The sequence below is a fragment of the Hemitrygon akajei genome, chromosome 27 (genome assembly GCF_048418815.1).
Source record: "Hemitrygon akajei chromosome 27, sHemAka1.3, whole genome shotgun sequence".
NCBI lineage: Eukaryota > Metazoa > Chordata > Chondrichthyes > Myliobatiformes > Dasyatidae > Hemitrygon > Hemitrygon akajei.
The window spans coordinates 47029261-47052815 of record NC_133150.1 but is presented as its reverse complement, the minus strand read 5'-3'; the positions used below and the strand labels follow the sequence as shown (position 1 = coordinate 47052815).

General features: G+C 46.2%; 1 protein-coding gene and 3 non-coding genes across 4 annotated transcripts; all 4 read left to right on the top strand.

The window, feature by feature from the left end:
• Window positions 1–5264: 5264 nt before the first annotated feature.
• On the top strand, window positions 5265–5337 carry trnav-cac (transfer RNA valine (anticodon CAC)). The gene has a single exon. It is a non-coding gene; the product is annotated as a tRNA-Val (tRNA).
• A 5289-nt stretch (window positions 5338–10626) lies between these two features.
• trnav-cac (transfer RNA valine (anticodon CAC)) lies at window positions 10627–10699 on the top strand. The gene has a single exon. It is a non-coding gene; the product is annotated as a tRNA-Val (tRNA).
• A 1383-nt stretch (window positions 10700–12082) lies between these two features.
• On the top strand, window positions 12083–23273 carry LOC140717049 (ciliary microtubule-associated protein 3-like). Its single transcript, XM_073030234.1, has 6 exons — window positions 12083–12148; window positions 12899–13038; window positions 16328–16423; window positions 18373–18506; window positions 22660–22777; window positions 23074–23273. Exons 1-6 carry the CDS (start codon window positions 12130–12132, stop codon window positions 23140–23142), a joined length of 576 nt encoding a protein of 191 aa, XP_072886335.1. The 5' UTR covers window positions 12083–12129; the 3' UTR covers window positions 23143–23273.
• trnav-cac (transfer RNA valine (anticodon CAC)) lies at window positions 15495–15567 on the top strand. Its single transcript has one exon. It is a non-coding gene; the product is annotated as a tRNA-Val (tRNA).
• Window positions 23274–23555: the final 282 nt, after the last annotated feature.

Here is a 23555-nt window from a genome sequence, read left to right as displayed (position 1 = left end):
TGGTCTCACTGATCTCCCTTCAAAGAGAAAATTTAAATGTCTTCTGAGTAAACAAACCTCGAGGAGACTTGGCGTTAGGCAGGAAATCATAAACACAAGAAATTCTGCGGATACAGGAAATCCAATGCAACACACACAAAATGCTGGAGGATCTCAACAGGTCGGGCAGCATCTGTGGAAAAGGTTCTTATCAGTGTGGCGGAACAACGAGATCTTGGGGACCACATGCATAGATCCCTTAAAGTTGCCACATAAGTTGATAGAGCAGTTAAGGATAGTGTGGTGGCCTTCATTAGTGGGGGAATTTCTTTCAAGAGTCCTGAGGTAATGTCGTAGGCTCTATAAAACTCTGGTTAGACCTCACTAGCATTGTGTTCAGTTCCCGTGGCCCCGCTATAAGAAGGGCGTGGAAGAGGTCCTTTGGAGAGGCTGCAGAAGAGATTTATCAAGATGTGTCCTGGATTAGAGAACCTGTCTTACGAGGAGAGGTTGAGCAAACTAGGACTTTTCTCTTTGGAGTGAAGGAGGATGAGAGGTGACTTGATAGAGGTGTACAAGAGGCATAGACTGAGTGGACAGCCAGAGACTTTTACCAAGGGTGGAAATGGCCAATACCAGTGGCTTGAGTTGATTGGAGGACAGTATAGGGGGGTGTCTCTATCTTTTTTACATAGAGGGTGGTGAGTGGGTGGTAGAGGCAGGTACATTGAAGAGACTCTTAGACAGGCAAAGGGATGAAAGAACATTGGAAGACTGTGTGGGAGGGAAGGGTTAGATTGATCCTGGAGTAGGTTAAAAGACTGGTACAGCATTGTGGGTCAAAGGGCCAGTACTGTGCTGTACTGTTCTGTGTACTAAGCGGTGGTGGCAGTAGTGTAGGAGCCACGCGTCCATTCATTGTCTCTAATGTACTTGTGTTGACCATCCTCGCTTTGAGTTAAGGTTATGTGTCACGTGGGTTTGGATGGCGGTGAAAATAAACGAAGATGGTCACCTGTTCGCCTGCATGGTGGCACAGAGAGAAAGGGAGCGCATTCTTCCTGTTGAATTTGATTTGATTACGCTCGTCTTGCTTGTTTTTGCTTTACATGAGTTAGGGAAATGTCGAACGGTTTTGCTGCTGGTTTGTGATAAAGGACTAAACGTACTTTCTCAGCTTGGAATTCGGTTAGCTGGGAGCTCATCAAACTGTGATACTCCCTCACCACCTCTCAGAGACTTACACTTTGTTTTTAAGTAGTCGCTGCAAGTGGTAAGGATATTACCACTAATTTAAAATGGTTCGAATATGTTTACTGGATGAAAGAAGAAAGAAAATCACAATAACTAACCAGGAGTGGAGATATACAAAAGTATGAGGGGTATAGATGGGGTAAATACAAAAGGCTTTTTCCACTGAGGTTGGGTGAGACCACAACTGGCGGTCATGGGTTACGGGTGGAAGGAGAAGTTGAAGGCGAACTTCTTCACTCAGAGGATGGTGTGAGTGTGGAATGAGCTGCCAGTGGGAGAGGTGGATGTGTGCTCAGTTGTAACCCTTAAGAGAAGTTTGGACAAGCACGTGGTCTTGATGCAGGTAAATGGGACAAGGCAGAAGATATGGCCAACATGGACTGCGTAGGCTGAATGACCTGTTTCCGTGCTGTAGTGCTGAACGATTCTATGAGAACCTGGATTAAACCATCCTCTTATACCAGTGATTCCAAGCCTTTTTATGCCATGGACCCCTAACATTCCCCAGGGGGTCTGTGGACCTAGGTTGGGATCCTCAGCTTTATAGTCAGGGGACTTTCCCACAGTGTTTCACTGGGACAGAGCAATGGGGTCTCAGTACCTCTGCCAGAGTCAGGGCAGGGTGCAAAGTGGAGGCTTCAGTTGCAGATTCAGAGAAAAATACACCACAGAAACAGGCCCTTCAGCCCATCTGGTCCATGCGAAACTCTTTAAACTGCCTAGTCCCATCGACCATAGCCCTCCATACCCTTCCCATCTATGTACCTATCTAAACTTTTCTTAAACGTTGAAATCGAGCTCACATACACCACTTGAGCTGGCAGCTCATTCCATACTCTCACCTCCCTCTGAGTGAAGATGTTTCCCCTCATGGTCTCCTTAAACATTTCACCTTTCACCCTTAACCCATGACCTCGACTTGTAGTCTCACCTAACCTCAGTGAAAAAAAGCCTACTTGCATTTACCCTATCTATACCTGTCATAGTTTTGTATACCTCTATCAAATCTGCCCTCTAATGGGTCAGGCAGCATCTATGGAGAGGAATAAACAGTTGAAAGGAAGTGGGAAGGTGGGGTGGGGGAGGGGAAGGAGGGTAGCCAGAAGGTGAAGAAGAGCCCTTAATATCATAACAACACATACAAAATGCTGGTGGAACACAGCAGGCCAGGCAGCTGGCCTGACGAAGGGTTTCAGCCCGAAGCATCGACAGTGCTTCTCCTTATAGATGCTGCCTGGCCTGCTGTGTTCCACCAGCATTTTGTGTGTGTTGTTTGAATTTCCAGCATCTGCAGATTTCCTTGTGTTTGCCCTTAATATCATGCCCCCTTGCATTAGCCATTTCCACCCTGTGAAAACTATCTGTGGCTTCCCCCTCAGTTTCTGCCCCTTATCATCTCGTACACCTCCATCATGCCAAACCTGGTTGCAACTCCTTTCCAAATTTGTTCACTGGGTACCAATCTCCCGTCTCAGGAGCAAGGTCCTGATCCAACGCTGGAGTGTTAAAGGAAACATCCGAGATTGAAATGATGGGAGGGTAGAGGGCAAGTTATTATTATTCTATAGATTTATTGAGTATGCCCACAAAAATGAACCTCGGGGTTGTATATGGTCACATACATGTACCCTGATAATAACATTTACTTTGAACATTAATGTCCTCTCCCTATATTATTACTCAGTCCCTCAAGTTCTGGCTGTGCTCTCTTCCCAGGTTAATGACATATATCCTTCAATGAGGTAACTAAAAGTCACTCAATACTCCAAGCGTGTCTTTACCAATATCCTGTACAACCTCAACAAAATCCTGCCCCCCACCCCCGCAGGATAAGTGAACCAATGGTACTGTGCAGGGCTCCACAGTAGTAGTCCTATCATAAACAAGAGATCTGCAGATGCTGGAAATCCAAGCAATTTTCTATTCCTACAGGGGACGGGCTGAGATGCGCCGAGGACGGGACGGGGGATTTGTGGCGGGCAATGAAGGCAAGTTTCAGATCTCCGGGTATCCGATTGGGAAGCCAGCGATGTGTTCAGAACCATTTCTCAGAGCGACGCGATGAAGAACGAACCGTGGGGCAGGGACGGTGTGGTGTGTTGAACCAGGATTAATGAATCGTCCCTGGCAAGGAGGGGTGATGGTGCGGGGGCATCTCAAATGTGGCTTGAGGCTGGCACGAATCTGGTGGGGGTTGGATGGGGATCCAGCGGGGATGGGACAGAGATCTGATGGAGACAGTGATCTTGTGGGGCGGGAGGCGGATCGGGTGGGGACGGACAAGGATCGAGTGATTACGGGACTGGGTCCTAGTGTGGACGGGCAGAGATCGAGTGCGACCGGGATAGAGATCTACTGAGGACGCGATAGGGGATCTACTGAAGACGGGATGGGGGAATCTAGTGGGCATGGGACTGGAGAGAAATTTGATGGGGACCGGGATCAAGTGGCAAAGGAAACTTAGTGAGGACGGACAGGGATCGCGTGGGAACAGGCCGTGAATCTGGTGGGGAGGGACAGGGGTCTACTGAGTACGGGACGGGGTACTGTATCTGTGATAGGCAGTGAAGGAACATTTCAGATTTCCGGGACGTCCGGGTCACCGAGCTGCGGGTGGACGGGCAGTAACCAACGCGTCACCCGGGCAACGAATTGCAACAGGGCAGCGGCAGTGGCTGAATAGCCAAGGCCTGGGCAGGTGAGTGGGTCCAGGCCCTGGCAGAGTCCTGGCGCCCTGCGGGTCCTCTCTTCCAGCCCGCCGGGGAGTTCCCTTCTCCTCTCTCGCGGAGCTCACTTCCTCCGATCACCATGAGTGCGGAGTCCTAAATTTAAGGGAAAAAAACCCCAGAGATTGTTCACCCACCTCTCCTGGCTGGTGACCCCCCACCCACTACTTAAGAATGCAGTGGATTCAATCCCAGATACCCAGGAGGCAACAATACCCATCCGGGAATCCTTTTCTCGCCCTCCGTTCCCCTAACTAATGAATCCCCGGCCTATCGCCACAGCTCACCTCTCCTCTCCCTTCCCTTCTGAGTCACAGAGACAGGCTCAGCGCCAGAGACCTGACTACTGTGCCATTCCTCTGTTAGGTCATTCCCCCTCCCTCAAACACTATCCAACCTGTTGTTGAGGGGGATGGTCACAGGGGTACTTACTCTGCACCGGCTCCTTAATTCCATTCCCCTTCCTGACTGTCACCCAGTTTCCTGTGTCCTGCACAGTGTAACTACTTCTCTATATGTTTTGTCTATCATCCCCTCAGCCCCCCGAATGCGGAGTTCATCCCGTTCCATCTCCGACTCTTTAATGTGGTTCGTTAGAAGCTGCAGCTGGATGCACTTCCCGCTGTTGTAGTGGTCAGGGACACCGGAGGTCTCCCCGCCTTCCCGCATCCCGCAAGAGGAGCGTTTCACTATCCCGAGCAGCTATAAAGAAGGGGCTTTATAGCTTTTATATCCTTGAGCTATTCTTTCCTTTGCCTTCTCTGACAGAAGCCTCTCTTCGTTTGGTACAGCACTTTGTGAGACGATGTTGTACCAAGCCAGACTGACATGGTTGACGTGAGGATGGCAGAGTGGGATTGCACCAGTATGTTCTGGGGAGGATAAAGAGAATCGGACATCTGTACCAGGGGGCTCGGGGAGCTGTAGTATTAAATCAATAATACCGAGCAAGTCAGATCTCTTTTAAAAACTTTCCCCTTTCACTATAAACCCATGTCCTTTTGTTTTAGACCTCCGTCCTTGGGGGGAAAATGGCTGCAACTATCTACCCTAACTGTGTTCTGCGTAATTTTATCAAACTCCATCAGAGCAGCGTCCTTCTCTCCAAAGAAAACTATCTCAATTTCGTCAGTTAGTCCTGACGAAGGGTCTCGGCCCGAAACGTCGACAGCGCTTCTCCCTATAGATGCTGCCTGGCCTGCTGTGTTCCACCAGCATTTTGTGTGTGTTGTTGTTAATTTCAATTTAATTAGTTTCTTGTAAACAAAACCCTCCAGTTTAGGAAACGTCGCAATTCCTCTCACGGTTTCTGTAGTGTAGCGGTTATCACGTTCGCCTCACACGCGAAAGGTCCCCAGTTCGATCCTGGGCAGAAACATAGTTTTGACACGCGCTTCAGGAGTACGTGTTTCGGCCGATCTCATTCAGCTGCCCGGTTGGTGTAACTTTTGGGGTTTAATTCACTCCGCAGTCTGTGGAGAGTCTGTACATTCTCCCCGTCACTACTCGTAGATCTGCTCCAGGTGCTCCGTTTTCCTCGCAGAGTCCCAAGACCCCCACAAAATGCCGGAGGAACTCAGAAGGCCAGGAGCACAGTCAATGTTTCGGGCCAAAACCCTTCGGCAGTACTGGGGAAAAGAAAGCTGAAGACTAGATTTAAAAGGTGGGAGAGGGGAAAGAGAAATACCAGGCGACAGGTGAAACTTGGAAGGGGAGGTGTGAAATAAAGAACTAGAAAGTTGATTGAGACAGAAGGCCAGGGAAGAAAGAAAGGGGAGGTGCAGGAACACCGGAGGGAGGCGATGGGTGGGCAAGGAAAAAAGGGTGAGAGAGGGAAAAGGGATGCAAAACAGTGAAGGGGTGGGGGGCATTACCGGAAGTTTGAGAAACCGATGTTCATGCCATCAGGTTGGAGGCTACCCAAACAGAATATAAGGCGTTGTTCCTCCAACCTGAGTGTAGCCTCATCACACAGCGGAGGAGGCCGTGGATAGACATATCGGAATGGGAATGGGAAGTGGAATTAAAATGGGTGGCCACTGGGAGATCCCGCTTGTTCTGGCGGATGGAACGGAGTTGCTCGAGAAGCGGTCTCCCAGTTGGTCTCGGGTGGAGATAACGTCTCGACCAAAGGATCACAAGCAAGACACGCACAGGAACTCAGCAGGCCGGGCAGCATCCATGGAAGAAAGTATTGTCGACGCCTCGGGCCTGGACCCATCGCCAGTCCTGCGGATTTTCTCTTGTTTGTGGGTGCTTATCACAAGTCCTGGTTATGCGACCACTGACACCAGGCAGACAATCTCTGAGGAGTATTGATAATGGCCGGGGTCACCCGTCTTGTAAAGACACTGTCCAGAAGAAGGCAATGGCAAACCACTTCTGTAGAAATATTGCCAAGAACGATCATGGTCACGGACAGGAAAGAAGAGGAACTCTGCTGTTAACGTGGGCACAGGACAGGGCTGCTACCGGGACAATCGGCACTGTGGCAGTGCGGTCGGGACCTTCACCAAATCAACTCAGTCCCTAGCCAGCCGTGTGGGGCTGGTGGGGGGGAGGTTGGAGAGGAGCCGGGGTGACATCAGCCTGGTGGGGTTGGGGCATGGTCCTCCGGCCATGGGTGGTCCAGTGCTGCAGCTGACGCCCCTGCCCCTGCCCCTGCATCGTGTGTGGGGTCGCTTCTCCCCCCGCACCAGCACCCGTCTGCCCTTCTCTCCTGGCTCTCCGGTTTCGAGGATGTGTATCAAGAGATTTTTAAAATGATTGTGAATAAAGTGACTTCTCGGGGGGGGGGGGTGGGGGCAGATTAAAGGCAGATAGAAGACCATGATAGCCCCCCTCATAAGGCACATAATGATGATGACTGTCAGTAAGTTATGCTATGGTGGCGTGGAGGGGACAATCGCTGACCCACACCTCCCACGCCGGGTACTTATTAACCTGGGAGTTAAGGGGATGGCCCAATAGATAAACGGCAGCGAACATTTGGAATAATTACCGGTTAGGGACGTGGAGTTAATAACAACAAATGCGAACGGCTTGTGGTGCTTGGGACGGTGAGAGAAATGGAATTACTTTGATATTCGTTCCTGGATGCTGGTGTTACTGATGAGACTGGCGTTTAATGGCCACTTGTAAAAGATATTTAGCGTAACTGAGTGGTTTGCAGGGAATTTAATTGAGTAGCTAGGTGTAAGTTACACTGCCGTGGATTTACGCAGGTCAACGCAGAATGTACTGCCTCTGTATATGGTTCAATAGAGCCTCCTCAGCGTGGCCCTTATTCCCGCCTCCGCCAAAGGCGCGTCCCAGACAACGTTGATTATTTAGTCAATCTGCTGCAGGAACTCAGCAGGCCAGGCAGCATCTATGCAGGCAGAGGGTTGGACGAGACCAGCATCAAGACTGGTATTTGGGCTCTTGCTCCAGATTTCAACATTCTCATTAATCTTTCTATAGTTTGGACTAATCGAATCAAATTATTTCGGAGCCTAATTGAAGGACAACAATTTGATGGGGACAGGAATCAAGTGGGAACAGGACGAGGGAATTTGGTGGGGACGGACGGGGGTCTACTGAATCAGTGTACTTTGTGTCTACTGAGGACGGGACAGGGATCTCAGGTAGTCACTGAAGGAACATTTCAGATTTCTGGGCTGTCCCGAATTCAGACCCGGCCCGGGTTACCGAACTGCAGGTGGACCGGGCGCTGCCGGCACTCTATTCGCTTGACGCATGCGCTGCCGGCGATGGGCTGTAACCAAAGCGTCACCCGGGCAACGAAATGCCACGGGGCAGCGGCGGTGGCAGCATGGCCAGGGTCTGGGCAGGTGAGTGGGTCCGGGCCCTGGCAGAGTCGTGGCGCCCTGCCGGCCGGGAAGCTCCCTCCCTTCGATCAGTATGAGTTCAGAACTGTAAGATTTAAAGGAATATACATTGAGGTTGATCACCTCACTGCACAGTGGCAAGGTGAAAATGAAAGGTAAAGTAGGAACATGTTCAGCACAACTTTGTGGGCCGAAGGGCCTGTATTGTGCTGTAGGTTTTCTATGTTTCCTTGTTTCTACCCAACGCTCCTGGCTAGTGACACTTTCTTGCCCGGAATCCTCACTAATTCAGGTCTTCAAAAAATATTGTTCAATCTATTTCATTCGGTCCGCAGGTACCAGGTTATTAACTAAAGGCAGTATCATCTATTTAATGTTATTTGTGGAGAGGGAGGGAGAGAGAGTATGGGGAAGGAGGAGGAGAGAGGGAAGTTGGGGAGAGCGAGGGAGAGTGGAGAGAAACAGAGAGAGCGGGAGAGAGAGAGAGAAATGGAAAATTTTCAAGAGCGATATCAACTCAGTGTTTGGATGAAAGGTGGGTCAACAGAGCTGAGGTACATTTGGGGATTAGCAGACCATCCCATGGGTATGAATATAAATAATAGTTCTCCAATGTAAATAAGTCGTACAACAAAAGGAGATCTGTGCAATGATTGAAATGGGCAGTTTCATTTTCACCCTGCCACTGTGCACTGGATGAATCGACACTGGAGGAACACAGAGCACTGGACGAACTCGGTGGGTCAGGGATCATCCATGGGGTGTGTTTCATATATACTTTGTCACTGGACCAGGTCGTGTGCTTTTCTCTAAAATACCCCTGGGCACATTCACACCCACTTTAGCTGGTGGACAAAGAAAATATTGTAACTGAAGCAAAAACCGGTTTAAGGATTTTTCAGCCTTCATCGCGCAAGCTTCGGAACTCATTTTGACCCCATCAGGTGCATAACAGTTGCTGAACTAGTCAAGACCAGAGTGATATTTCCCAAAGTCTGGATAAATGGCTGTCAATCCAAGAAACACATTTGAGACTATAGTTAATTGATGAAATTAAAAAGATGTGGATGACTTAAGAAATTTAAACCCTGAAATGGAATGGTAATGTTTGTGTCAGTGGATTGGAATGAAGGCTCCATTTACACACACCTTCATACATGCCAATCTGCAACGGTTCTGCACCTTATTCTGCATACTGCGTACTGCATCATTCAAATATGACACCTTCAGTCCTTTATTCACCCTCTTCGATTTTGTCTGCCTTTTACAGTGCAACAGCCTGCAAGTTTGCCCCATCAACAGCCTCTCCTCACTACACATCGCCTCTGTTTGTAAACCCGCTACTTCATCTTCACCACTATTATCCGCCTTTTCCGATGATACTGCTTACGTTTAAGTACAGGCAGCTCAGGCACCAGTCGCGCCATTTAATTCCTAACTTTGTCTGAGGTCTCACCACCATCTGCCTCCACAACCTCTCCACTGACTGTTCTGGTACTCTGGTTCCCAATCCCCTGCAACTCTAGTTTAATCCCCACTGTGTAGCACTAACAGATCTTCCCACTAGGATATTAGAACCCCCTCTTCTTTTTCAGCTGCAAACCGTCCCTTCTGTACAGGTCCCACCTTCCCTTTAAAAAGAACCCAATGATCCAATAATCTTACGCCCTCCCTCCTACACCAACTCTTTTGCCACATATTAAACTGTATAATCTTTCTAGTTCTGGACTCACTATCAAGTAGCATGGATAACAGTCCTGAGATCACAACCCTGGAGGTTATACCCTTCATCATGGCACCTAACTCCCTGGACTCCCTATGCAGAACCTCGTACTCATCCTACCCATGTCATTGGTACCTACATGGTCCATGACTTCTGCCTGTTCACCCTCACACTTAGAATGCTGAGGACTTGATCCAGGATGTCCCGGACCCTGGCACCAGGGAGGGAACCTATCACCCGGGAATCTCATTCTCGCCAACAGAACCTCCTGTCCATTCCCCTAAATAATGGACAGTGTGCCTCTTCTCAGTGCCAGAGACCTGACTGTTGTGGCATTCCTCTGTTAGGTCAACGCCCCCGCCCCAGCAGTATTCAAAATGATATACCTGTTGTTCAGGGGTATGGCCACAGGGGTACTTACTCTGCACTGGCTCCTTAATTCCTTTCCCCTTTCCAACTGTCACCCAGCACTTTGGGTGTAACTACCTCTCTATATGTCTTATCTATCAGCCCCTCAGCCTCCTGAATGATCCGGATTTCACTCAGTTCCAGCTCCAACTCCTTAACGTGGACTGTTAGAGCTGCAACTGGACGCACTTCCCGCAATTGTACTGGTCAGGGACCCTGGCGGTCTCCCTGCCTTCCCACATCCCGCAAGAGGAGCGTTTCACTAACCTGCCTGCTATCTCTAATATCCTAGCTGAGCAAATATAAAGAAAGGGGGGGGGGGGGACTTAACTTTGAGCTTTTCCTTCCTTTTGCTTTCTCCCTTGTGAGACGATGCTGTACCAAACCAGACTGACATGGCTGACGTGAGGATGACAGTGTAGAATTGCACCAGTATGTTCTGGGGAAGACCAAGAGAATCTGACATCTGTACCAGTGGACTCGACAATTAAATCGACAATACCGAGCAAGTCAGATCTGCATAATTTTATCAATCTCCATCAGATCAGCGTCCTTCTCTCCAAAGAAAACAGTGCTTCTCCCTATAGATGCTGCCTGACCTGCTGTGTTCCACCAGCATTTTGTGTGTGTTGTTTGTAATCTCAATTTAATTCGTTTCTTGTAAACAAAACCCTCCAGTTTAGGAAACGTCGCAGTCTCTATTACGGTTTCTGTAGTGTAGCGGTTATCACGTTCGCTTCACACGCGAAAGGTCCCCAGTTCGATCCTGGGCAGAAACATAATTTTGCCTCCAAAGGAGAAAGCGTTCCGGACGATCTCACTCAGCTGTCCGAAGATCTCACCGCGAAAACAAAACGTGGGATCCCCCTGTAACTCACCGTAGCGGTTAGCGTGACGCTTTACAGCCGGCCGCTGCCTGTTCTCCCCGCGACTGCTCCGGGTTCTCCGGTTTCCTTGCAGATTCTGTTTGAGTGTCGGGGTGGAGGTATATCTCTACCAAAGGAGGTGTAAGGCGCTCCTCCCCTCCACTCGCCTGCAGGTCACCCTTGGGCAAAGTGTAGCACCTGCTTAGCCCCCAGATCCCAGTCACGGAAACCACGGGAGCAGGTGGTGGATGGTCGTATGAGCAGCTGGTGCAGATCACAAGTCCTGGTTATACGACCACTGACGCCAGGCAGACAATCTCTGAGAGTATTGACAGCGGGGGTCACCCGTCTTGTAAAGACACGGCCCAGAAGAAGAAGGCAATGGCAAACCACCTCTGTAGTAAAAATTGCCAAGAACAATCATGGTCATGGATAGAGAAAAGAACAAGCAGATTAGAGACAGATGGAAGACCGTGATCGCCCACGTCATACGGCCCAGCGCACAATGATGATGACTGTTAGGGTTAGTAATTTGTGGGCATGCTATGGTGGCGCGGAAGGGGCACTCACTGACCCAAACCTTCCACTCCAGGTGTTACTAACCTGGAAGATAAGAGAATGGCCCAATAGATGGCTCCAGTCAATATTTGGAATAATTTACGGATGTGAAACAGTTGCAGGTCCGATTAGGGGTTCAGGAACGGGAATATGGTGGAGTTAGAGGTCCCCTCTTCGCTCCGTGTTCGAAGTCTAACAACGTGAACGGGTGACGAAGGACATCCGGAGTTGAGGCATCCGCTCCGCGATTGGGAAGCCAGCGATGTGTTCAGAACCATTTCTCAGAGCAACACGTTGAAGAATGAACCGTGGGGGAGGGATGGGATGGCGTGGTGTCATGAACCAGGATTAATGAATCGTCCCTGGCAAGGAGGCGTGATGCTGCGGGGCATCTCAAATGTGGCTTGAGGCTGGTACTGGGATCCCGCAAATAAACAGGTGCAGTTCCAGTGTGGGAGAGGGATCTGGTGGGGACGAACAAGGGAGCGGTGTAGGGGTCTACTGAGCACGCGATGGGGGATCGTGGGATTGGGACGGGACAGAGATTCCATGGGGATAGGGATCATGGGATTGGGACGGGGGATCTAGTGGGAACGGAACGGGGACCTGTAGCGGCACTGAAGGAACATTTTAGATTTTCGGGCTGTCGCGAATCCGGACGCGAGCTGCAGGAGGACCAGGCGCTGCCGGCACTCCATTCGCGTGACGCATGCGCAGCCGGCGATGGGCTGTAACCATCGCGTCACCCGGGCAACGAACCGCAACAAGGCAGCGGCGGTGATAGAATGGCCAAGGTCTGGGCAGGTGAGTGGGTCCGGGCCCTGACAGCTGAGGAGCTCTCTCCTTCTTCAACAGAACTCCTTCCTCTCTCTCTGATCACTATGGGTTCAGAGCTGTAAGGTAGAAAGAATAAACACAGAGGTTGATCACCCACCGCTCCTGGCTGGTGACACCTTCTTGCCCTGAGACCTCACTAATTCAGGTCTTTAAAAATATCGTTCAATCGATTTCATTCGGTCAGCAGGTACCAGGTTATAAACCAAAGGCTCTGTCATCTATTTGAGTTAACTGTGGAGAGGGAGTAGGGGAAAGAGCGCGGTGGGGTGGTAGTGGGGAGAGAGAGAGAAATGAAATATCTTCAAGCCCAATATCAACTCAGTATTTGGATCAAAGGTGGGTCAGTGATATTGTGGCCGGTGATATTGGTCACCGGCCTCCAGGCAGAATATACTCCATCTATAACCACCTTCTGCCTTCTGTAGATTCTGTATGCCAATTCTGTATCAGCCATGTTTCCCTGGATCCCCTACCTCCTGACTTTCTGAATGAGCCTAGCACAGGGAACTTTGTCAAATGCCTTACTAAAATCCATATATGCCACATCCACTGCTTTACCTTCCTCAGTGTGTTTTGTTACTTCCTCAAAGACAAGTTGATGAAACGAGAGCAGTGGATGTGGTGTATGTGGATTTTAGTGAGGCATTGGTCAAGGCTCTCCATTGAGAAGGTAATTTGTATTGAATTGCAGTAATAATTTCTTTTAAATCCTCTCAGGTTCTCGGAAATCTTTGCCACTCAACATGCCTGAGAGACAGCTGTTCCCACTTCACTGGGCCTCAGACAGACTTGGAAATGAGTTTCCCCCAATAAGAGGATCCCCAAACTGTGGGCCAGGCTACTACGATACCTTTTCTGTACGTTCCAGGTGATTATTAAATTTTCCCACCGGTGGCAGTATATAAGTGGGACTAATTTAGCCGGCCACTTTGGTCGGCATGGACCAGTTGGGCTGAATGACCTGTTGCCCTGCTGTATGACTCCATGACTATGACTCAAGTGAGGAGTGACTGTAGATGTAATCACTGAACATGAGAGAGAAAGCTCTGCCTCTTAACCGTCCACCTCAGAAACAGGAGCAGGAGTGACCTTGGCAAAACAGTTTCTAGGTCACAGAAGGATGGCCAAACTCTCCCTCCCTGCTGGCCTGATAACTAAAATACTTTGCATCAGTCTGTGGAGGAAATGTCACTCCTCAAAAGCTGATCAACAATACTAGATGATGAGGGAGAAAATGGCTAATACGAGAGGGCATAACTTTTAAGGTGATTACAGGAAAGTATAGGGGGGATGTCACAGGCAGGTTTTTTACACAGAGAGTAGTGGGTGCATGGCCAATGCTGCCAGGGAATGGTAGAGGTAGATACTTCAGGGACAGACACTTTGAGAGAGGTTCCTTGTCATAGCCAGGACAGAGGGTGTTACTAGGGATTAAGTGCTCCCAATGGCATGCGTCTCGATAGCCTCTGACAACCAAGTCCAGCTCCTGTCCTTCTCGTGTGGTTTAGCTACTAAGTCTGGTAGAACAGTTCCTACAGAAGGGGCAAAGGCAGGTTACTGCCACCTTAAAACCAATCACTTCAGGCAGATGGGGCTCTTCAAGTGTGGTTGGCAGCTGATCTAGGAGAAGGAAAACTCTGATATCAAACCTCCGCTGCCTTGCATCAATACCCACTCATGGGAAAGGCTGTGGGAATAAACCCCAGTGAAAATTCCAGAGCTGGAGTCCCTAAGGCAATCCTACATTGCGTTCAACATTGCGCAAAACTGTTGGTTTCTGCTGGTCCTATGGTCTCATCAGCTGCATAGAGTGAGGGAGCCTGCTGCACGGGCAACGGATTGTGGGCCTTATTGTACTGCCCTGGCTTGCGTATTATGTAGAGAGCTAGGATGCACATCCAGAGTCGGCCCTGACCAATGGAGAGCCTCAGATAGGTAGATGGTTGATAGACAACTGCAGGGCTATGTGGGAGGGAGGGAAGGATTAGTTTGGATAAATGCTATAACATTCTGTGTTCTGTGATCACAAGACTGGGCACAGAAACAGGCTTTTCAGCCACACTCATCCTTGCCTGTCTATGCTAATCCCATTTTAGCTCAAGTCTATTTATTCCTTTCCCGTTTGGAATTGGAATTGGTTTATTATTGAGATAAACCACATTAGAGAGATACAGTAAAAAGCTTGTCTTGCATACTGTTCATAGAGGTCAAGTCATTACAGAGTGCATTGAGGCAGAGCAATAACAGTTGCAGAATAAAGTGTCACAGTTACAGTGAAAATGCAGTACAGGTAAAAGATAAAGTGCAAACTCATAATGAGGTGTATTGGCTGTCCTTGAGCCTGTTGGTATGAGCTTTCTGGCTGTTGTATCTTCTGCCCAATGGAAGAGGGGAGAAGGTCCTGTCCATGTACCTGTTCAAATCCATCTAAAAAACTGTGCTTGCACCTGCCTCTACCAATTCCTCTGGCAGCTCGTTTCTCTGTATGAGAAACTACCCTTTTCTACTGATAGATAGATAGATAGATAGATAGATAGATAGATAGATAGATAGATACTTTATTCATCCCCACTTATTGTAGCAAAACTAATTACATACAATACTTAACTCAGTAAAAATATGATATGGATCTAAAATCACCCTCTCAAAAAGCATTAATAATAGCTTTTAAAAAGTTCTTAAGTAGTTTACTTAAATACATTGAGCCCTAACCCCGGCACTTTAACATATCTTACTCCTGGCGGTTGAATTGTAAAGCCGAATGGCATTGGGGAGTATTGATCTCTTCATCCTGTCTGAGGAGCATTACAAAACTGACAGTTTTGTATACAGTATTCTGAGCAGATGCTGTACCAAAGCAGACAGCACTAGCCGATGTGGGGATCCTTTCAAGGATGTCAGTGCAGAATTGCGCCAGTATGTTCCGGGTAAAATGAAGTAAACAAGGAGAATCCTGACATATGCACTGAGGAGTCGGGGCGCTGTAGAATGACGTCGATAAAACTTAGTAACTCAGATCTCTTTTAAATCTTATCCCCTTTCACCTTAAACCCATGTCTTTTTGTTTTAGACTCCTGGCCTTGAAAAAGTCTGTTACTATCCTATCTCTGATCTGCATAATTTTATAAATTTACATTCACTCCAAAGAAAACCCAGCTGAATTAACGCAACATGCAGGCAGCATCGATGGAAAAGAGTACAGACGACGTCGCGGGCCGAAACCTTTCAGCAGGACAGATGAAATGCAAAGACCCAGATTTTCTTCTTGTAACCCAAGCCCTCTAATCCCGGCAACGCCGCAGCGACTATCACGGTTTCTGTAGTGTAGCGGTTATCACGTTCGCCTCACACGCGAAAGGTCCCCAGTTCGATCCTGGGCAGAAACATAGTTTTGACTCGCGCTTCTATTTCTCACAGGAGTACGTGTTCCGGGCGTTCTCATTCAGCTGTCCGAAGGACTAAAACTCTGGAGCACGGCACGGTAGCAGTTAGAGTAACGCTTTACAACAGTCAGCTGTAAAGGTCGGGGTTTCATTCCCTCCGCTGTCGGTAAAGAGTGTATGTTCTCCCCGTGGGTGCTCCAGTTTTGTTCTGTTGGGGTCGTAAGTTGTGAGTATGCGGAAGCACACCGTCGCTGATTTGATTTGACGCAAGCAATGTACTGTATTTCACTGCCTGTTTCTATGTACTTGTGACAAATGAAGTTAATCTGTATTTTTTTTTAATCTAGCACTACCACATCCTTTGGTTCAGTCAATGTCTTGGGGAGCTGCAACATGGCATCCCAAGTCTTACACAAAATGCTGGAAGAACTCAGCAGGCCAGGCACATCGATGGGAAAGAGAACAGTCGACGCCCGAAACATCAACGGTACTCTTTTCCACAGATGCTGCCTGGCCTGCTGAGTTCCTTTGGCATTTTGTGTGTGTTGTTTGAATTTCCAGCATCTGCAGATTTTCTCATTTGTCCCAAGTCTTAGTTCACTACCTGAAAAGGCAAGCGAGCTAAATGTCGCTTTCGCCACTCAGTCTCCCCGTGTCTGCAGAAACAGATTCGGACTTATCTTAGAAGGTTCCTTAGGTCCAGCCTGCATTAAGTCTGTGTTGGAATTAGCGTGTTGATCACCACATTTCCTTTCCTCTACAGCAATACAGTATATCCGGTAACTTGGGAAAGAAGCCAGAGAGTAAAATTGGATATACATTGGGAGCAAGGACGGCGGCTCGATTCTCGCCTGCAGTAGTAAGTGAATGAGCATAACCAGTGATAATGAATCCTGACGAAGGGTCTCAGCCCGAAATGTCACCTGTTTATTCCTATCCATAGATCATCTTGAGTTCCTCCAGCATTCTGCGAGTGTTGCTCTGGATTTCCTGCATCTGCAGAATCTCTTCAAAGTTCAACGTAGATTTCTTATCTGAGTACATCTATGTCACCATGTACTATCCTGAGATTCGATTTCTTGTGGACTTTTACAGTAGAACAAAGAAATACTATGATTACTGAGTAGTTAGTGAAAAACTACACACTAAACAAAGACTCACAAACAAACGAACAGCAGATACCCGGAACAAGAGAAAATCAACAGATGCTGGAAATCCCAGCAACACACACAAAATGCTGGAGGAACTCAGCAGGCCAGGCAGCTTCTACTGAAAAAAGTACAGTTGACGTTTCGGCAGATACCTAGGGACACCACCAATTAGAAATCCCCCTCCAAGTTACCTATCATCCTGACTTGGAAACATATCACCGTTCCTTCATTGTTGCCGGGTCAAAATCATGGAATTCCTTCCCTAACAGCACTGTGGGTGTACCTACACCTCAGGGATTGCAGTGGTCCAAGAAGGCAGCTCGTCACCCACCTTCTCAAGGGCTACTATGGATGGGCAATAAATGCTGGCTTAGCTGGCGACGCCCACATCTCATAAATGTATACAAAAAAAACGATGTGCAAAAAGAAAAAAAAGCATACAAATACAAGAACTAATAATCAGAATATCAATAAATAATCCTGAGAACATCAGCTGTGGTAGTACAACTCCCATACCAGGCAGTCACACAGCCGGTCAGGATGCTCTCAATTGTGCCTCAGTAGAAATTCTTTAGGATTTGAGGTCTTGTGCCAAACTTCTTCAGCCATCTGAAGTGAAAGAGGCACTGTTGTGCATTTTTTCACCACACAGCCAGTATGTACAGACCAAGTGAGGTCCTTGGTGATGTGTATACTGAGGAACTTGAAGCTGTTCACCCTCTCAACCCCAGATCCATTGATGTCTCCATTCTTCCTATAGACCCCAACCAGCTCCTTTGTTTTTGTGACACTGAAGCAGAGGTTGTTTTCTTGACACCAGTGTCATCAGGTGATGACTTCTTCTCTGTAGGCTGCCTCAATATTATTTGAGATAAGGCCAATCAATGTAGTATCATCTGCAAATTTATTTAGCACATTGGAGCTGTAAGTGACAACACAGACATGGGTGTACAGAGAGTAAAGGAGGGACTTTAGGACACAGGCCTGTGGTGCTCCTGTGTTGAGGGTCAGAGCGACAGAGGTGAGGGAGTCCACTCATACCACCTGCCCGGTGATCTGGATCCAGCTGCACAAGGCAGAGTGAAGGCTGAGGTCTCTGAGCTTCTTGTCAAGCCTGAAGGAATTATGGCGTTGAATGCTGAACTGTAGTTGAAGAACAGCATTCTTACATAAGTATCCCTCCTCTCCAGGTGTGTAGAGCTGTGGCTATTGCATCATCTGTTGATCGGTTGTGTCAGTAGATGAACTGTAGGGGGTCCAGTGTGGTTGGTAGCATGCTGTAGATGTAGTCCTTGACCAGCCTCTCAAAGCATTTTGACATAAAATGACCATAAATTACAAATATATAGTGGGGAAAAAGGGATAATGAGATAGTGCTCATAGATGAATGGACAATTCAGAAATCTAATGGCAGAGGAGAAGACACTTTCTGAATCATTGAGTGTGGGTCTTCAGACTCTGTATCTGCTCCCTGATGAGAGGAGGGCATGCCCTGGATGGTGAAGGTCTTTAGTGATAGATGCCACCATCTTGGGCACCCCCTCTTGAAGATGTCCACAATGGTGGAGTGTGTTGAGTGTGTGATTGAGCTGGCCAAGTCTAAAACCCTCTGCAATTTCTTGTAACTCTTTGTTTAGCATTAACATGTTCTCTACAGGAGAGCATATCACCTGGCCCAGCAGTGTACCAGAAAAGATTTGGAAGAGGTCATGGTTTCAAACCATCAAGTGCACCATTTGGTTCCACATCTCAAAGGAATAAAGAGAGCTCAAGTAAACTTCAAGTTCCTGGGTATGTAAAGCTCTGTCACAATTGTTAATTGGTTAATTACTGTCACATGTACAGAGATACAGTGAATCTCACCCAGACTGATCACTCCACAGTACATGGAGGCACTACAAAAAGAATACAAAAAAGACTTTTACATATAGTGTTACACTTACAGAGAAAGTGTACTGCGAGTAGACAATAAGGTTAACAAGGTAGAAGAAGAAGATTAATCAGAATCAAGTTTAATATCAGCAACTTATGTGGTGAAATCTGTTGTCTTTGCAGCTGCAGTACGATACATAATAGAAAAAAATAAACTGAATTACAATCAGTATGTACAATGCAATATAAAAAATATTCACCCCTCCCTTGGAAATGTTCATGTTTTATTCTTTTCCAGCATTGAATCACAGTGGATGCAATTTGATTTGGCTTTTTTTTGACACTGATCAACAGAAAAAGACTCTTTCATGTCAAAGTGAAAACAGGTCTCTAAAAGGTTATCTAAATTAATTACAATTATAAAATGCAAAATAATTGAATGGATAAATATTCACCCCTCCCCTTTAATATGACACACCAAATCATCACTGGTGCAGCCAATTGGTTTTAGAAGTCACATAATTAGTTAAATGGAGATCAGTTTTTGGAGACCTGTGTGCAGTCAAGGTGCTTCAAATGATTGTAGTAAAAATACACCTGTATCTGGAAGGTCCATCTGCTGGTGAGTCCGTATCTTGGCTGGCACAAACTACACATGAAAATAAAAGAACACTTCAAACAACTCTGTGAAAAGGTTATTGAAAAACACAAGTCAGGTGATAGATACAAGAAATTTTCCAAGTCACTTAATAATCCTTGGTGTACAGTTAAGTCAATCATCAAGAAATGGAAATAATATGGCACAGCTGTAAATCTGCCTAGGGCAAACCATCCACAAAAACTGAGTGAAGAAGGGGACTAGTGAGGGAAGCCACCAAGAGACCTATGACAAGTCAGGAAGGGTACAAGCTTCAGTGGCTGAGATAGAAGAGACTGTGCAAACAACAACTGTTGCCCAGGTGCTTCACCAGTCGCAGCTTTATGGGAGAGTGGCAAAGAGAAAGCCACTGTTGAAAAAAACTCACATGAAATCTCAGCTAGAGTTTGCCAGAAGGTATGTGGGAGACTCTGAAATCAGCTGGAAGAAGGTCTGATGAAACCAAAATTGAGCTTTTTGGCCATCAGACTAAAGGCTACGTTTGGAGTAAGCCAAACACCACACATCATCAAAAACACACCATCTCTAATGTGAAGCATGGTGGTGGCTGCATCATGCTGCAGGGATGATTCACTGCAGCAGGCCCTGGAAGGCTTGTGAAGGTAGAGGGTAAAGTGAATGCAGCAAAATACGGGGAAATGAACCCAAGCATAAAGCCAAAGTTTCACAGGAAATGACTTAAAAACCACAAAGTTAATGTCCTGGAGTGGCCAAGTCAGAGTCCAGACCTCAACCCAATAGAGAATTTGTGGCTGGATTTGAAAAGGGCTGTTCACTCACAATCCCCATGCAATCTGACAGAGTTTGAGCAGTTTTGTAAAGAATTGAACAAAATTGGCAGTGTCCAGATGTGCAAAGCTGAGAGACTGATCCACACAGACTCAATGCTGTAACTGCTTCAAAGGTGCTTCTATTAAATACTGACTTGAAGGAGGTGAATACTTATGCAATCAATTATTTTGTGTTATATATTTGTAATTAATTTAGATCACTTCGTAGATGTTTTCACTTGACATAAAAGAGGCTTTTTCTGTTGATCAGTGTCAAAAAAAGCCAAATAAAATCCACTGTGTAACACAATAAAACTTTTAACGGGAATGAATACTTCTTATAGGCACTGTATATATTAAATAAATAAATAGTGTAAAAATAAAAATAAATAGTGAAGTAGTGCTCATGGGTTTAATGTCCAATCAAAAATTGGATAAAGAGAGGAAGAAACTGTTCCTTAATTGTTAAGTGTGTGTCTTCAGGCTCCTGTACCGACTCCCCGATGGTAGCAATGAAAACAGGGCATGTCCTGGATGATTGGGGGTCCCCTTTTTGAGGCATTGTTCCTTGAAGATGCTATGGAGGCTAGTGCTCATGATGTAGTTAAGTTCACAACTCTCTGTAGCTTATTTTGATCCTATGCAGTAGACCCCCCTCCCCTCCCCATATCAGATGGTGATGCCACCAGTTAGAATGCTCTCCATGGTACATCTGTCAAAATTTGCGAGTGTCTTTGGTGACATACCAAATCTCCTCAAACTCATAATGGAATATAGCCATTGTTGCGACTTCTTTGTAGCTGTATTGCTATGTTGGGCCCTGGATAGTTCCTCAGAGATGTTGACACCCATAAACTTGAAATTACTGTTTCCACCTCTGATCCCCCAGGGACTTCTGTGTGTTCCCTTGTTTTACCGTTTCTGAAGTCCACAATCAGCTCTTTGGTTAGATAACCAAGAGTTCATCTTTAGCATATAAGAGGTCCATTGAAGAGTCACATAACAGCAGGGTAGATACCGTCCTTGAACTTGCTGGTACGTGCTCTCAGACTATTATGTCTTCTGCCAGTTGGGAGAGGAGAAGAGGGAAATAATGCTGATGTCTATAACCTTTATAAAATAAATAAATTATACAATAAAATAAATAATGAGGTAGTATTCATAGATTCATGGACTGTTCAGAAATCTGGTGGTACATGTTTCTGAATCATTGTACGTGGGTCTCCCAACAGCTCTCCTGGATGATGTCCTTAATAAGGATTGGAGTCTTGTGTGTGAGTGGGGGTGTGGGAAAAGGGCTTCTTCTGCTGTTGTTGCTTGTGTTGTCTGCTGAACATTGTAGGCATGCAATGTTGTTGTTAGAACACTTGTGGGCTGCTGCCAAGTTGTACTGGCTGTGAACAGAAACAATGCATTTCACTGTATGTTTCAATGTACATGTGATAATAAATTTGAATCTGATCTGATGGATGCCACCTTCTTGAGGCATTGCCTCTTGAAGATGCTCTTGATGGTGGGGAGAGTTCCGCCTGTGATGGAGCTGGCTGAGTTGACAACGCTCTGCAGCCTCTTGTGATCCTGTGCATTGGGTTTCCACACTAGGCCGTGATGCAGTCAGTCAGAGTGCTCTCTATTGTACCTCTGTAGAATTGTTAGAGCATTTGGTGACATACCAAATCTCCTCAAACACCTAATAAAGTACAGCTGCTGGCAGATCTTTTTTGTGATTGCATTTTCTTCATGACAGTATGTAAAGCTGTACTTGGGAGTACTTTTATTGAGCATTGCAGTTAGTTACACAAGTCATATTCTTGCAAGTTGTTCCTCTCAATTATGTCCTTCCTGAGATTTAATCTTGTAGATCATCAACAAAGTCAAATACACTCAGTGTATTTTATTAGGCACACCTGCTCTTTAATGCAAATATCTAATCAGCCAATCACTTGACAACAACTCAGTGCATAAAAACTTTCAAACACAATCAACAAGTTCAGTTTTCAGACCAAACAATGGGGAAGAAATGTGATCTAAGTGACTTTGAGTGTGGAATGATTGTTGGTGCCAGACAGGGTGGTTTGCATATCTCAGAAACTATCGATCTCCTGGGATTTTCACACACAACAGTTGCTAGAGTTTATAGAGAATGGTGCAAAAAAAAACAAAAGAAAAATCCAGTGAGTGGCAGTTCTGCGGCAAAAATGTCTTTATAATGAAAGAAGTCAGGCGAGACTGGTTCAAGCTTACAGTAACTCAGATAACCACGCATTACAACAGTGGTGTGCAGAAGAGCATCTCTGAATGCACAGCACATCAGACCTTGAAGTGGATGGGCTTCAGCAGCAGAATCAATGAACTTACGCTCAGTGGCCACTTTATTAGGCAAAGAAGGTACCTAATAAAATGGCCACTGAGTGTTGAGAAAACTCAGTCAGAAATTGTGTAATCCATAAACTTACAACCTGTGCAAAATAACATAAATGGGAATATATTTGTAATTTAGAAATATCTACACATGAGAGTCTTGGTAAGGTTAATTAATTTATTAATTCCTTTTCTATTAAGAATATATAATTACACATTAGTTTTTAATTGATAAATTTTTCTGTTCAAATTAACCTAGATATTGAATTTGTTTTACTTGTAGTCCTGGTACATATGACCTCAACACACCAAGAAACAGACATGTTATGTGGCCAATGAAGTTTGATGCTCCGGACTGGAGTTTAGTTGCTGCTCCTAAAAAGCGCACCTTACGGATTGAGGTATGGCTATTAGACTGATAGGGGCCAAATCAGTATCCCAGTACTGCCAGTTCAGGATATCATTAAAAAAAACACAGCTACAATGCTGTTGTTTTGTCTGCTCTTACTGTTGCTTGTGTTGTTCTGCTGCTGAACACTGCAGGCATGCTATATTGGCACTGGGGACATTGGCCTGGGCAAGGACAGATAACTCCTCCAGTGAAGTTAAAGGATAGAAATAATATCAGCAAACAACAGTTCTTTCAGCAATGGAGAGAAAAACAAACAAATATATCTTTTCTTTTTTTTACTTATAGCTTGCTGGTGACAAGGAATTCCGGAAACACAGAAATAGAGTGGCATATTTCAGCTTGTACTACACTTGACGATGTAAAAGACTGGATGTTAATACAACTGTCATGAATTATCATTCACTACACCGTCACTGGTACCATTTCTGGATCACAGAACAGTCTTTTATAATGTTGTCCACAACATAATCTGAGGTTATTTGTCAGTGTAATAGATTTCATTAAACAAATACAATTCAGTGAATGTGTTATCTTTCATAGTTAGTGAACAGTTCACTGTGTTAATTGCAAACTGCTGAAATATCTCAGGATAATCAGTAAAAACTTACTGCTAGATCTCATTGAAACCTATCAAATATTGAAAGACCTTGATAGAGTTAACATGGAGAGGAAGCTTCCTATAGTGGGGAAGTCTAGGACCAGAGGACACAATCTCAGAATAGAAGGATGTCCTTTTAGAGCAGAAATGAGGAGGAACCGCTTTAGCC